Source organism: Nelumbo nucifera, chromosome 5 (genome assembly GCF_055504915.1).
Source record: "Nelumbo nucifera cultivar China Antique chromosome 5, China Antique-T2T, whole genome shotgun sequence".
In the NCBI taxonomy this organism is placed as follows: Eukaryota; Viridiplantae; Streptophyta; class Magnoliopsida; order Proteales; family Nelumbonaceae; genus Nelumbo; species Nelumbo nucifera.
In genome coordinates this window covers 23,246,960-23,264,081 of record NC_142653.1, presented here as the reverse complement: position 1 = coordinate 23,264,081, position 17,122 = coordinate 23,246,960, and the positions used below count along the sequence as shown (strand labels likewise).

The window sequence follows — 17,122 nt, the reverse complement described above, 5'->3', positions numbered from 1 at the left end:
AGCTGACTGAGCTCCCTTATGGAAACTAAACTGTAGGTCTCCTTAAAACAAGAAAAAGTCACAGAAAAAAGTGTTTATTTCTTTAGTAAAGAAAACAAAAGCTTTAAGACCACGTATGAAAATTCACATTTGCATAAACTCCAGCACTAGAAAAAATAAAAAAGAGTAAAAGAAAGACAAAAATCCGTTACTATTACAAACACAAATGCGCTAACACCCAAGACAAACAGACCAAAGACCGAAAGAAATAGACATTAGGAGAAAGCTGGAAAGAAATTATAATTATTCCACCTAAAGCTTTTTTAGAAGAAAGGGGGAAAATCAAAAGATTCTCAAAGCCCTGTAAGCGGAAAGATAGATACACCATGGAGGTCTCTCTCAAATCCCCTCCTCCATACCGAGATCAAAGAAATTACTTGGAATGCTTAAATGTCATTTGAATTTGGGTGTCCACCAAATCCCCCACTGGGATTTGTAGAGACCTGATGTGGTTATGTTATAGTGTTATACACTTATATCCCTAAAAGGGTATTTTAGGAATTAAAAAATCACATGTGAACGGATTGTGGTTGAAAGTTAACGGAAAGGGAGGTTTTAGACAATTGTCAGAAAATTTAAATATACTTAAAGACAATATGTAAATAGTAAGAATAGAGTTAATCAATTTCCTAAATTATAAGGATGCTTTAAGAAATTTGCCCTAAATATAATTGTTGTATTCATTGAGAAAATCAACTTATGGTACTTTTAGTTGGACATACTACACCATTGTTTCAAAACTGAAACAATCTGGAACCAGTCACTTGGTCAATTCCGTTTCACCCCAAAATCGCTTTTAATCAAAAACTATTGATTTGGTCAATAAATCACTGACCGAGCGGTTGAACCTTCTAACCATCGACCTGGATAATGATTTTTGGCCTTTCTTTTTCTTTTTTTTTTTGTTTTTAATTTTTTATTAGAATGAACCATCTATTTTAACCAGGCGATCAGACCATTCAACCCGGAAACCAATTCCAGAAGGGTTCCCTGTCCCATCCGGTTTTAAAAATCTTGTACGACACCCAAATTATTACGAGAAACCAACCTCTCCATCACAACGCACTAGAATCAAGAGCCCTTTTGTCAACTTGTTTACCCAATTAAATTCAATTTACAGGGGGCATCCTCTGTACTTGAACGTATCAGCTTGTTGATGCTCTTTGTGCCCATTTGGGGAAGGTTAAAATGAGCGCCATTATACTCACCAGTCACCATGCCTTTGCCAGTTCACACAGATGCAAGTGGGTGTGTCAAATCCTATATATATATATATATATCCGATCTAGTCTATTTGCGAGATCAGTGAGACATCACTTAAAAGATTTTTTTATGATGCTTTCAAGCTATGTTTCGTTTGAAGGAAAAAATAGAGAAAAAAAGGAAAGAGAGATAAATTTATGCCAACCTTGTATAGATCCTTTCTTTTTCCTACTTTTTCCTTCGAACCAAACATGAGACACATCCTGCCTGGTAAGGCATGCCAAATGGGAGATCAAATTGCTACCTTCTGGTTCTAGGTCTGGGGTCCAATCCAATAAAGATGTGACACAATGCTGTGGGAATTTTTAGCCTATCACATGCACATACAGGATAATGGAGGGGGACAGTTGGGTCTATTTTAATTGTCAAACAGTAATCAGAATTACATTGTAAAGTATAGTGTTTTCAACCCACCGTTGATCCCGTCGGTTGAATTGTTCCAACCGGGAATCGGTCTTTTTCAAAACCTGATCAATTTTGTTTTATCCTAGAGTCGTCATTTTGGCCAAAAATTGTTAATTTGGTCAGCAAACCATTGATTTGGGTGATCAAACTGTTTAAAAGGTTAAGTAGTTTTTAATCATTTTTATTTTTTATTTTTTGTCAGAATAGATCATCCATTCGATTCGAATGGTTAGACCGTTCGACTTGAGAACCGGACCCTTGAACGGCTCATTTGTCCAATTCAATTTTAAAAACCTTGGTAAAAACCATTCGACTCAAGCAATTGGACCTTTGATCCATTCAACTGAGTGACTTGACACACTAAATGTGTATGTAAATCTCGTGAAGCCATCACTTTGAACTTTGATGCTCAATTAAAGTGATTTTATTTTTTCAATTTTGGGTAATTTTTGAGATCTATACATCTTGCCCCGCTATTTTTGCAAAAGAACCTTTTTGTCCTCAAATTACAAAATTTAATATTTTTATAAATAAAAAAACTATATTAAATTAAAAAAAGATAAATTAAATATAAAATAATACTACATTATATATATGAATTTACATATTATGATAGTACAGTTTGACCCGTTCAACTTGAACAATCGAACCGGTGAGGCAAAAACAATTAGACGTAAGGTCGGTTTTTAAAACATTGGTGAGGTATTGGTTCCTCTCTCTACAAGAATATTAGCTCTCCTCAATCGAATCCAAGTAGTTTATAGTCCCATCTTCTTCTGATTTTCTCATATACAGACATATGATAAATAATGATGCCATAATAATTAGGGTTTTTTATATTTCAGTCCACTTCTAGGATGGAGGTACGATTGTTAAGAGCGGACTGTATGTGTCCAGCGGATTATGGATGTATGTGTCGTATTGTCGATACAAGTTGGTCATTTGTATCGAATAATGCCAAATTTCCAACAAACTCATTCCAAATGCCCCTTCTAATTAAAGAAGCGTGTCTGCACCTTGTTGACTTATTAACCAGGAAATCCCATAGTGAGATTGCAAGCAACAAACCTAATGAGACTGACTAAACATGCATATTTAACATAAACAGCAACCAGATCATGAGGATATTGTTATATTTCATATTGTTAAGGGCGTTTTAGTATTTACATTTACTCCTTAATTGATCTATTTAATTTGACTGGTTCAGACTTCAGAGATATATAATGGGGTTCCCGTTCCCACTTTCCACCTCCACCAGTCTACCTGATGAACTAACTTTTTTGTTTATAGGAGCAATTAAGTCAAGGGATTCACACCGCAAGAAAAAAAAAAAAAAAGGGAAAAACCCAGAAGCTCTGTTTATATGTAAACAGGCTGACAAATTTCAAGAAGACAATAAGCAATAGTAAGGTACCGTAATAATTCCCCCCTTGGACTGGTCAGTCGGATTAACACAAAATGACAGACTTTTTCAGGTTCAATTCCATTTCCCATTCAATGGGTCACCGTATTTATTGGTGTCATGTCAACATTCAATGATTCAAAAACTGTTTAATTAATCAATAAATTAATTAATTACAAATACATTCATAATCTGCGTGTGTCCTACTCCCAGGGACAGATATCATATTGCCATCCAGGTCCAGGTGCACTTCACTAGGGCAGAGGCTTGCGTTGCCACGTGGCAAAGGATATTTGACAGAAAGCTTCGTTGAAAAATAGAACTCACGATCGACTTGACCGGTTGACCGGATTTGACAGAGAGCTATTGCAATTGTGTTAGAAAAGGGATGGTTTCAACTTTATAAACCGTTGTTGTCACTTGTCAGTGCAGGTGAAGAGCAGCATACGTGGCGAATTCGTAGTAAGTTAAAAGTTGGAGTGCTTTCCTAACTAAAACTAATAGGTTTTGTCTGAAATCTGACTTAGCCTATGACGTGTCTCCACGTGAAGTGAGGGAACGAGAGAGTTGACTATGGGTGTCGAGATCATGCACTGTTTTATGAGACCTTCCCCCCCCTTCCTTCTTTATGGCATGCTTATCGCCTTTGTCCGATTTCTGAAACAAAATGCAATGCATGCAGTGATATTATTAAAGCCTGGCTGATAAGGTTATTGACTCCAATTTATTACTATTTTTTTGGTAATAATTTATTAGCCTTAATACTTAGTAATAGCTGGCTGTTCCAATTTCCAAACCCCGGCCCCCCTCCTACTCCCAGAAACGCAGAGCATTTTATCAAAAAAAAAAAAAAAAGGAAGCCCAGAGCCAGAGGGATTGGTCTTACCTGAAGCCAGAAGGGACATGATCTAACAACACATTCTATAGATTCCAATCAGACGTCAAGAAGTTGGACTTGGACCCAGGGCCCAATCTTATCATAAGGACAGACGAGGTTCCGAATTTCTGGCTCCTGAGTCCTCCTGACTCAGTAAACAATTCTGGCTAAACTAGATTATATATCCATATGGTTTCCCGGTCATAGGTATGAGGCTGCCATCACCGTCCATAATCCATATGACCAATAGAGAAGCATAGAAAACGCACCTTAACAAACGTAACGTAGCCTTTCCATTTCCTTGTTGTGGGCTCTCAGTGTCAGACGGCCCCTGTCGTGTTGGTGAGCTTAGAAACAAACCAAGGCTTTAAGTTAATAGTAGGGAAAGGCAAATTGAACTCGGCGGTTTCCACCGCCCACCCTCTCGTTTAAACTCTTCAAGTTCAGAGAGACAAGCACCGTTCTATTATTATCTATTTTTTTTTTTTATTTACTGCTACTAAATACTAATGTTGGAACTTCAAATGATAAAATAATAATTAATAGTCATAATGTATCCGAGGTCGACATACATAAGGTATTCGAATCCAAAATTGGTTCTCAGCCAGACAGGATCAGGATATACAGAGGGTTGATCTTATTATTGCATTTGATGAAAAAGATTCTGATCAAATGGACCCTGGAGGGGAGGGCTAGGTTAAGTCCAACAATTTGTCTTGAGCCAGTCTTTTTTTTTTTTCTTTAATGTATGTACATGAGAGAGTCGGTGTGGTTTTCCCGCTTTTCCATGCTAAAGCAGACCAGAAGGAAGAGTGAAGGCTGGCTGAAGAGACTCTTGCTAATGCTCTCACTCTAGCATTTATGAGTTCCACCCAACTTCGCCATTACCCGTCGGCAGCGGTACACAGACCGAAGAGAGGAAGAAAGCTCCATAGGTTCTCTCGTCTAATTTCATTAATTGCCCCGTTCTTTCGTGAGTCGTGACCACTGGCCACTACAAAGCCGGCAACTCATTAATTTCGGCATGCGACCTCCATTAAAGAAACGACCCCAGATATCTGCACCCCCCAACTCACCGCCACCGTCGGTTCCCGGTAATTCTCGCCGGTGATCCGATTCCGGTTCATTTGCCAATCATGCTATCTTCGGCCCAAATTCAATCTTTCCGGCGATAGCAATGCCTCGAGATCTCCGCACCTCAATCGGCTGGACGAGAACCCTGCCACCACCGACGATCTCATGAAGATAGGGCTGGTCAACGACTTAGTCCGTCGCGATGATCCTCCGCCGGAGTATCTCACGCTTGATTCTGATAGTGGAAACAATCCTCTCCGTCGAAAGAAAGGAGATTTCATGCCCCTGTAGTAACGGAAAGAGAAAACCCTTGGTTTAGACAATGAGCTAAAAGGCGATGGCCGCTTGCTCCAGAAACTCCCTCTACGATATCTCCAAGGTGACGTTGTTGCTGGCTCCATCACAAACCGATCCACTGTGAAGTTTCGCTCGAATCCGAATGAGTATGATCTCTTTAACAAGAAATCTCGACCGTTAAATCTTCTATCGTCGCTCTCGTTTCTTCGAGGCGATGCCTCTTCAATGGGTCCAATCTCCGACGCTGGTGCATCGGCTTCCGGAGCTGCTTCAGTTAGCCGATTGACGAGGAGACCTTCTAATAGCCCTTCGTCGAGACTCGGTCGGATTCTGGCTGCCATTAATGGAATAAATGGAGATTCTGGACGGAATATCCCGGCACGGCATAGAGGACAGTTGGCATGAGACCTGAGCCATATATCAATGCAGTCCACATGGAAGGCATGGGCACAGACGGGGAGGGTGCGGATGTAGTCATTCTCTTCGAATTCAAGTAGACAAACGGCGCAGTCACGGCTCCCGCCGGAGAACCCCTTGTTATTATTGTTGTGGTTTCCTTTGGAGCTATAGACGGAGAGAGGTATGGTTTTGATTACCGCCTCGTCGAGGCCGTAAGGAGAGAGGTAGTGATAGGCGTCGGTAGACTCGAAAACGTTGTTAGGTAGAGGTGATTCGAGGTCGCCGACGGATGGATCGTACGAATAGCGGTGACGCCATCGTCTCCAGCGTCTGCGTGATCGTCGGAGGAGACTGCGGACGGGCGGAGTGAGGTGGCGAGAGATTAGACGGAAGTAGGTGACAACGAGGAAGGCGGTGGCAACAACGACGACCATGGCGATTAAAGGTGGACTGAAATCGACAGGAAGTCCGGTGGGAGATTGACCGAGAGTGGCAGGAGAAGGTCCCCATTCAAATTCGTATTCCGGTGACTCCGCTGGGGTCATCGTCGTCGTCGTCATAGTTTTGGGCCTTTGTTGCTACCTCGTAATTTCTATGCAATGGTTTATGATTGCGTTCTTTCTCCCACAGAATGTGTCCTCTTTAAAAGTTTTAAGCATGATTTGCCTGGCGAGTGCGCCTGTGGACCTGTGGTCCACCTAGGGCAAAAGGGAGACGTTAATTGTTGGGGTGTGCTTGTTCTTGGGTTGGGTTGGGTTGGGTTACTCACATCACTGTCTATCACTGTGCAAGGCAGCAAGGCCCAAGGCCAAGGGTGGTGTTGGACTTGGACCTGTGTTGGTGGGTAAAGTGGTGAAGGATTGTAGTTTGTACAAGTAAACTATAGATGATAACAACTAAAATAAAATTTTTCTTTATGACTCGTTATTGGTTTCTTGTCAGCGGATGATGACCTATCGGAGTTTAGAAAGGTGGGCCTATAAGATGGTGGTTGTTCTACAGTCTACAGATGTTATGTGTTCACCTGGCCCTGGCCCGGTCCACGTGAACTCTATAGTCTATACCCTACCACTTTAGTTCCGTCCAAATACAAAATTTTTAGACAACAAATGAGGGGAGGGGTCAGAGCCAGAGGGGTGAAGTGTGAACAATTCCCATATTTTGAAGCGTTGCACGCAGGTGGAGGTGGCACCTACATAATTCATAATGAATTATGATGGCGAGCCACTGCTCCTAATTAAGCCAACAAAAGCCGCTTGTTCACCCCATGTGTCCACGGGCAAGTCAATAAAACCCTTATTCCCTTACCCGTGTGCGTGTATGAGGTGGTAATGTGGTAAATGCAAATATGGGTGTATCAACTAATGCCAGAGCTACTAATTTGTGAGGCCGGGTTCGACCAGTTTAGCGTAGGATGATGCAATGTCTGTTGGCTGGCCCAGACTCGACCAGTTTAATGTGGACAATTGGATTTTGGAGAATGATATTGATAGGCCACAACTGTTCCATTAATTTATGAATTTCCGGGTGAAAATTAAAGAATATGGCCGTCTTCGACATTCGGCAGCCTACAGCCTCTGCTATTGCCTATTTATTGGTGGTGTATATGAATTTGAATTGATGCATGTCTGTATGGACTAACGTAGTAACGTCCAATGGGGAGAGTCAGAGAGCCCCGTAGACAGCATAGACTGCCGAATGTGGACAGCCACAACTTTTCTCGGCTCCCTGCCCCAACATAAGGTATCAGTATCACCGATCACACTTCTTCGTCCATTGAACAAAAATCCCAAAAGCCGAGTGACGCCAATAGCCTAGAATAATCTCCTTCGCGGCAGAACTCAGAAGTCAGAAGAATAAGAGGGATATTTGATGTTTCTGGGAGGGTTTCCCAGGAAGCTGGACAGGGCGACGTTACTGAAGCAGCTGGGCATGCATATGACGATGTTCGGAATATGGATGGCGGCCGTGGTTAGAGGCTTAGAGCTATCCCTTTCCGTCCTTCACTATCTCTGCGAAGACAAGGAAGAACTCAAACTTGACCTCTGATGATTCTCTCGTCCAGGTAAGGGGAAAGAAAACAGAAAATAGAAAAGCACTTTTCCTTCTTTAATTTTCCTTTCCTTTTTGTCTATCCTGCTATGGATTAAGGATTTAAGTGAGCTACATTGTTAACAATCCTGCATTGTTTGGCGTTCAAGTACACCTACATTGTTAACAATCCTGCAACTTCCATTTAATACAATGGCAATATAATAAATTTAGGCACTAAGTGGGGCCCGTTTCTCTTTCTGGTCTATGTACTCTCTCTCTCTCTCTCATGGGTGAATTGTTCCCTGATTTCTGTTTACACTTTCTTAGGGAAATTGTTTTACTCCCATGACACTGGAAAATATGTAGCTGTTGAAGTTCTACGTATGTTTTCTTTTCTAACCGTTTGATGCTATTGTGGAAATAAAACAAGTCATCGATTAGAGAACACGTGTGTAGATTGGTATTGTTTGTATGGGTATAAAGTTGATATCAGCGCACATGATCTTGAATTGTAGAGATTAGAGAACACTTAAGTTCTTTCTTTCTTCTGCTAAACTAGTGAGTCATCGATTAATTAATAATCATTAGCAAGAAATAGGTTTAGGTTTCAGTTTGTTCGGTGGTTTCTGGCTATAATGATTAGTAAGTACATCAAACCCAGACCCTGATGTTCCCTAAAAAAAATATGGTTTCTGGTTACTATCTTTTGCAGGAGTATCAGCTAAAGAATTGGCTGATGGAATTATCAACTCAAACCAGCAAGACAAATAGGATGCCCACCATAACGCTTCTGTAATCTCCTGGTGCAGTTCCTGGGGGCCTTCATTTTCATTTTCCTTTTCCATCCAACTTATCACCACTCTGCAATTCCCTTTGACAATCAGATTTGACCACCTCAGTAAGGGAATAACTATTTTCAAACCTTGAAGGAGTGCTCCTTACTTTCATACTATTGTAACTGCCTCTAGTCTGGTGTCATTTTCTTTTGGTATGTAAATTAAGATTAGGTATAGCTCTTTGTCATTTATCTATCTTTATTATTCTTCTTTTAGTTTCTTGTACACACAACGTTCTGTTCCTCTTACTTTTTAACTGTTTCCAAGTGGTAAAAATTCCATTACTTCAAAGTTCTAGCATGCCTCAATGCTGAATAACCACCACCAATCACCTGCCCTGCTTCCCATCTCTCCACTTTACAGCTTCCTCCTCTTCCTCTATCCATGTTACTCTTTGAACAAGTAATTGTAGTCTTGAAAGGTTCTTTTACAGGTTGAGATGTCTCCCTAGTAGGGGTGCTCAACAAAAACCAAAAACCAAACCAAACCAAACCAAGAAAATTCAACCAAAAAATCTGGTTAACCAAAAGATCAGCAGTTAACCAAACCGGCTGGTATATATATTTATATATTATATAATTATATATATATATATATATTTTTAATTATATATGTATAATATAATAAATAATAATATATTATATATATTTATCGTATTTATTTATTATTTATACTATATTGAAAATATAAAAAATCGAGAAACTGAAGAATTGAACCAATCAACTGGTTAACCAATTGGTTTTGGTTCACAGTTTTTCAAAAACTCGTAGTATCGGTTTGGTTTCAAAAAATAGCTCATGGTTCGGTTAACTGAACCGTGAGCACCTCTATCTTCAAGTTCTCTTTGATGCCTACCTCCCACTCCCAGTTAGAGCTACAAATGGATTGGACTTAATCAGATATACCTATATCAAAATTTTATTCACTAATATTGGATCTAAGGCTTAGTTTGGGAGTGCTTAAAAATAAGTGCCTATTTGAATAAGCACTTATTTTTGGGCCGGGACCACACCAATAAGTACTTATTTGCATTTGGGAAATAAACCCAAATAAGTGCTTATTCCTGATATAAGCACTTATTCAAGAAGCCCAAATTTTGGGCTTACCATTAAGTGCTTATTTCCTTTCTGGCCTGCCTTGGACCGCCATGTCATTTTAAAAATATCTATACTACCCTGTTTGCAATAAGTGCTTTTTCACCAAACACTCATGAACACTTATTTTTCAAATAAGCACTCCCAAACTCTGCCTAATTTGAATTTGAATCCAGACAAAAGGATACTGTTTCTAGACTTACTCCTAGCTCAATCCAGGTCTCTGCTTAAAGGATTTAATCTCCTCATTGACTTTCACCAAATACAGGTTCATCTTTAGCTGTTTGATGATTCATCTTTTCCTCTTACAAGTGGTATTCTCTTTATCTATATGTAGCTTTAGGAAAGGTGTAATCTCCATAACTTGGACCAGACCAGACGGTTGGGCTGTATCACCTCGGAACCAGAAGCCATTCAGATTTTTGGATAATGGATACCCCAGTTTTTCAGATTTCTGAAAAATCAACAAACCAATCAAAACCGGATGGGAACTGTTTAAAACCGGCCAAGTTTCAAGGACCCACCCGGGTCACTAAATTACCACAAACCTTAAAATGTAAAGGAGACTTGAACCTATCTATCTATCTATCATATACAACCGTGGTAAAACTGTTTGACCTGTGACCCAGAAAGACATTCTGGGTGTATTTGGAACCTGATCTATTGATTGGAGGACACTTGTGTAAATGTCTAATCTTGTCAATTTGGAACACCTCCTCATATGCTTCTTCACGCTCCCTATCCATTTCATTCTTCTTATCTTTGATGTCATCTTCTGAGGCCGACTACCTTTTCCCCTCAGCTCCTCTAATTGGGGGAAGTCCCATAAATCCTAGAGTAATCTCCCCCTACCTGTCAAACTCCTGTTTAGATGATGCATGCGACAGCACCTCCCCTAGCTTTGTCATAGGCTGTAAATGATAGAAGTAGGGGGGATAACAAAGCTGTAGGCCATGATCAGAAACCCAATTGATCCCAAAATTGTTTGCTTGTGGCGCATGTAACATTCTTTTCCAGTCCAGTTTGCAACTGTTATGCGTAGCCTAATGGAACTTCTAGATGTCTATTCTCTACTAGTGTTCCATTTGGGAGGTCTGAAGCTTACGCCTAGCTGCTTAACAATAGCAACTGAAGTGAAAAGGAAGTTGCTGAGAATTCAGATGATTATGGCATTAAGAAAAAACAGTAAAGTTAATTTACGAATAAATTTTAGTCAAGTAAGTAAAAGGGGTTTGTTTATTACTCCAACAAGTTTTAAGATGCAAACACAGAGACTAGGCCCATTTCTTTGCATAAGGTAGAAAATGAAGCTTAAGAGGATAGCTGGTCAAGTGGCTGGATGGTCAAAATTGGCAGGCAGTGGTGAGTGGTCCATTTTTCACTTAAAAAAATGGTGTAACCAACTACTGGATAATTGGCCATATAGCAAGATCACTTGGAAGTCTTGAAAAATGCACTTCCAACTTAAGAAAATAATCACATTAGTATCAAAGTCCAAGAGGCCGGTAGACAACCATGGCCAATAATCCAGTAGTTGCTTACACGGTGTCACTGCCAAAAAGGAGGTGTATCAAACCTATGGATCCACAGGCTTTCTGTGGTGTGGCCTATGGGCCTCATGTGCACCCTGCTCTGTCTGCATTGCTGAGTCCCCACAAATGTAATGCCAAATAAAAGGTGATCTTGCATTCTTGCTATATGGAAAATGCACGATTTTAGTATGGTGCCGCCTTGCCTTGTTGTATGGGAAAATATGATTCATTGTATTACCTTATGAGTTATGGAATTATATGATTTAATGTGCTTTGGTTAAGGGATATTCTGAGTTCTGATTATAATTCTTTTTGTTAGCATTGATAGTCTTTTTATTTAGTAATAAAAAAAAAACTATATGAGATTGGATACATGAATCCATTTTGTCATACAGTTAAATATGTTCCATGTTTCCTTGCTAATGTGGGATATTTACTGAAAATTCAAGACCATCTTCGCCAATAGTCATTGCCCAGGTAACCCACCTGGGCTACAAGGTGCTAAAGGCACTACCCCGTTGCTTTGCCTTGTAGACAGGACACTACCCTGTTGCTTTGCCTTGATGTGACTTAGGACACTACCCTGTTGCTTTGCCTTGTGGACTTAAGTTCATTTTTTAAGTTTTGAAAGATAAAAAAGAAAAACTATTCGTACCCTGAGAGGCCCGTGATTGTTAACATTTGTAATCCAATTGAATCTTGTTATTTGCTGAAGTAAGTTTGGAATTATTGTAGTGTACCTGGACTGGACGCAAAGGATCGGGATAAGAGAAGAGGAGACAGTGGAGCTTTGTAGAGGAGAGGTTCACCATATTCCTTTCTTTTGGTCAACTGTGATAGGCTCTGTTTATGCAGCCAACATGCCCATCCCAACCTTCAAAAGAGATTTTTTTTCTTCATACCTTCCAAAGAGATTGTTTATGTACTTTCTGTGATTTAAATTTTGGCATTTGGAGCTCTTGCTCACTAAATGCCTCAGGAGTCAGGCGTCAGGAGGGATCTCTTATTCATAAAGCGTGTTCGAGTATTGTGCATTGGTTTAGAGTCAAGGAGTGATGTTACAAAAAGGTTCGAGCTAAAATGGATAAACCGTTGACTAAACAGTCAACGAGGACGTACCATGGGTCCACATAAAATGTCCTCTGTACCATACAAAAAAGAGTATGGCTGGATTACATTTTGGACATCTGCTTTTTAATAGTGCTTTTGTGGTTGTAACGCTGTTTTCGCACTATCTAACATGGATGCATTGCTAGTTGCAATTATTCGATCATATTGAATCTTTCCGACTGATTTCATGATATCTTGAGTGCAACCCATTAAATGGTGGGCTGTGATCTTATTAACCGAAGAAATAGTAGTACCAGGGCGAGCTGTAGCCATTAATTAATGATCTCTGGGAAGCATTTTTCCGGTAGGGAGGGCAATTAGTGAGAAGTTCCCAAGTGGGAAAAATTAGTCATAGTGCGCCCTTTTGGTTTTTGGCGTGGGGGATGCGTCAGATATTCATGTACCTATTATATTGACTGTCTAGCTCACTGCCAAAAGGAAAAGGAAAAATTGTGTAATGGCATAATGATGGATGGTTAATGGGGGAGGTCATTCCTGCTTTCCGCCTTTGTTTTACAAACATGGTTGATGGTTCTCATCTTTCAGCGCCTCGAATTCTGTGAAAGCTTAGTGGGCATGCCGGGGAAGTCCACTGTTGAGTTAAAAAGCTCCCATGTCTTACATGGTAAGTTGTGAACAACCTTCATCCTTCTGCTATTTTTGATGGTTGTATGGTTTACTAGATTATACATTGTAGAGGTCATACATGATAGGTTGAAGCTTGAAGGTTTGGCGTTTCAAGAACTGTGGACCTGGTATCACATCGACATGTTTCAAGTTTCATGTTTGGTGGCTTTTTAATCCATACTATCAGAGAATATTCATGCTTGCCCCATGTTTTTTTTTTTTGATAGACGGAAGTGGTTAATTTGGAAAGAGACACGAGCAATGTTTTACAGCCATTAAGATCATATCGCAAGTCAGCCAAGTTAAAAGTAAATTAGGTAGGGGTGGCAATTGGGTGAGCATTTAACCTGTTCAATCCATTTATGACCCATTTAGATTAAATTAAATGAATTGAGTTCAATCCAAACCTATCTTGACCCTACCCAACCCACATAGAAAATGAAGAAAAATATAGGAAAACATTGAAAAACAGATATTGCAGAAAAACAATAAAATTGTAAAAAATACAGAAGTGGCATAAATTACAAGAAAAATATAAAAATAATAAAAACCGCAGAAATCAAAAACAAACTCGGTCATGATAGTACCCAGTTGGAGCTTTACCTTTGAATCCACCCTAAACATCTCCTAAAACAAACTCATTGGTCGCTCTGCAAACCCATTCTAAGTGTACCTGGATATCATAGCAATCCAAGAAACAATGTTTCCTTTTGGCATTCATTGAAACAACGCATCAGCAATTTGAATGACTCCGTAACCAGCAATCAAAGCATTCCATGATAAAACATCTTTAACATTCGTATTGTCAAACAGTTGACGAGCATCACTTTGTTCACATTTTACATGCATATCAATCAACACAGTTCTGCCGAGATGCAAACCAATGATATTTCAATCCAATTCTTAAAATCTTTACATTTTCCAGTCAGAAGTCATGATAACTCCACAGGTTTTGTTTTTGATGGTTTTCAAAAGAGTGCGAAGGTTTACTCCTGCGTAATTCAAATTCCACAACGGTGATGTTGGGAATTGCCTGGTAAGGTGATGAGAGTGAATAAGAAAGAAACCGCTACATAGAAAATGTAAATCCATCGAATCATCTAAAGAAACTATCTAAAAGAAAATATTGAATTCTGAAAAAATTACAAATAAAAAAAAGCAAATAAACAAAGAAGGTAGAATTCTATTAGCTACCATATTCAACCTCGGATTAGGGTTGGAGGAGGGAGGTGAACAAACAAGGCTATGGTTGCTTGGTTTGAAGGGAATCAGAAGGAGAGAGAGGAAAAGTCTAAATATAGTTCATATCTCTGCCCCACAACATCTCACTGTACATTCCTACCGTGTTTTGAGAACATCTCTTAATGATGACATTATCGGTTCAGATATTGGGAGATGTTCTTGCAGGGATGTGCTGCGGGATGGGTCCAAATGTAATAGGCATGTTAGATAAGCACAATGAGTGAGCATATAAAAGTTGTGTGACACATGTCCCAATTATTGTGCCTTTCATCCAAACGTTTTTCTTCCATTAGACAGAAATTATCCATTATTTTATTATCCTTGTCAAAATAATTAAAAATAAAAACAATGAAAAAGGAAAACCTAAACGTGTTGAGAGTTGGGACCCGTTTATGTTTTCCTTTTTCATTGTTTTTTATTTTTAATTATTTTGACAAAAATAATAAAATAATAAATAATTTTTGTCTAACGGAATAAAAATGTTTGGATGAAAGGCACATTAATTAGAACATGTGTCATACATCTATTACATGTTCACTCATTGTGCTTATCTAATGTGTCTACTACATCCGAACCCGGGATGAAGAGGCCCTTATGGGGCAGAGATGTGAACTCAAATAGAGATATTAATAATGGGACCCATCATGTATAAGATGTGTTAGATTATATTGATAGAGAGTTGAAAGGTGTTTTATTGGTAGAGGATCCGGACGCCATGGATGGACCATTTGAAAACAGGCCACACTGAATAACTCCTTCCTTTTGAGTTGTATTGTGGACTATTCCACGTGTGGATCAGACCACAATATCTCATAAAATCTTGGCCACACTTATTTATTATGGCTCCTTCCATGCAACGGTGGTTCACATTCAATAAAAGTTATGCAGTGCTTTACACTCATCTTTGCTCTACCATTTTTACTGCGGTAAATCTCTCTTCTCTTGCACTCAATTCAGAGACCGAATCTATTACTCACTTAAGGCGCTTCACACGTGCTTTATACGCACATCCTACCATGCATTGGGAATATCTCCCATACTTACAAGTTAGTAATTACGGGAGATGTTCCCAATGCACAGTGGATGTACATGTAAGGTGCCCAAATGTGAGGAACAGATCCCGTTCCCTCAATTCATCACCGAGTGAAGTGTGGCCAATTTTACATGACATTTTGCTTGATAAGAACTCTTTTGTCTCAGCTGAGTTCAATCACATTTCCAGGAATTTAAGGCCCTCTTTGTTTTTACGGAGCAAAATGGTACAAGAAAAACAAAAAAAATGTGTTTCTGTGTGAAAACAATACCCAAAGAATGTGTTCTTTGGGAGTGAAAAATTGATGCTCCCAAAGAACGCGTTCCCAGGGAACGCATGGTTCCCACAACGTTAACCCTTATTAACGAACATGTGTTAACGACTTCCACATGAGAGAAGGGGTATTTTGGATATTTTGCATTAAATGATAGGAAGAAGCTCTATTAAACATTTTTCGTTCAATAGTAAACTCCTCTAATTTGTCGTTGTAAATCTCAGAGGAAGGAGGGATTCCCTTGGCTCCAACCGAACGGCGAGCAGACGGTAGAAAGCACCGATGAAATTTCCAACCAGGAACGCATCAACAAGTATGTTCTCTCGTCATCGTACCTAATTTTGTATCGTGTGCTCTGTTTTAAACTCACCTTTTCTTCGGCCAGATTCACCTGAATTCGTTTTTGCTCCCACCGCAAAGATGAGTTTTAAACAATCTCTAATTAATGTGACATAAAATCGTATTCTTATATTATTTTGTTTGCATTTGTTATATGTTATGCTGGATGGATGTGGTTTTTTTTTCTAATCCAATCGATGGTTATATGTTATGCCGAATGGGTGGGGTTTCTTCTCTAATCCCATCGTTGTGTTTTGCTATGCCTTTTGTTATATGTTGAATATCATGAAGATTGTCCTTTGTTATGTGTTGTGAACCTTGTCCATGTGTTGGATTGTTATGTCTTATGTATTCTGTTACTAATTTGATGCAGGATGAACATTTTAAATTTGAAAAAAAAATAAAATAGATAAAATAATGAAGGAATTAGTAGATCTATATGAATGAAAACATAGGAGAACTACTGGGAATCGACAACTGATATTAAAGAAGCAAGTTTGGTATTGGTACCAAATAAAGAAGCCAAAGGTTAAAATTTTTAGTTTGATGGATTAAGTTCCATACAAAAACAAGTATGATATTTGTTAATGTTTTTTTTTTTTTTTTGTTCAATGGATTAAGTTCCATACAAAAAACAAGTTTGGTATTTGTTGATGAATTTTCAAAACTGATGTTAAGAAATTGTTTCACTATCCAAACGCTATTAAGAAATAAAATTCTTGTTCTAAAACAGGAATTTCTAAAAGAACAGGAACAGATGGGAACATTGTCAAACAGGGCCTAAGTTATCAAAACTCTAATGTTGTTTTTGCTTGATTAATGAACATTTCATCTTTTTTTTTTACCAAAGAAAAACACTCATCATTGTTGAAAAGTCTTCACTCACCACCACTTTCAAAGGGTGAATCAACCAGCGTTGCAAGTACCTCCGCTGCAAAATGCACCTTGCCGCAGCTTTGAGCTTCCATCACGAAATCAGCTTTGGTTAGGGCAAACCTATGCTCACACCGTCCCAACAGCCTCTTGCAACCTTGCATTGAGAATATCTCCCCATGAAATAAAGCACATCAGTACGGAGATATTCCCAATGCAAGGCTGTAAAAGGCTACTCAAACGGACATTGCCTTGATGGAAGTTGTTCCATCACCGTTGCGTTGCAAGCACCTACATGCATTAATGCCATTGCTAGGATCGTCTACCATTGCGGCCTTGAGCTACCACCATTGGTATATTTTTTCAATCTTA

At 39.2% G+C, this 17,122-nt stretch overlaps 1 protein-coding gene across 1 annotated transcript; it reads right to left on the bottom strand.

The window, feature by feature from the left end:
- Positions 1-4,511: 4,511 nt before the first annotated feature.
- On the bottom strand, positions 4,512-7,606 carry LOC104595810 (RING/U-box superfamily protein). Its single transcript, XM_010256714.3, has one exon. It carries the CDS (start codon positions 6,314-6,316, stop codon positions 5,126-5,128), a length of 1,191 nt encoding a protein of 396 aa, XP_010255016.1. The 5' UTR covers positions 6,317-7,606; the 3' UTR covers positions 4,512-5,125.
- Positions 7,607-17,122: the final 9,516 nt, after the last annotated feature.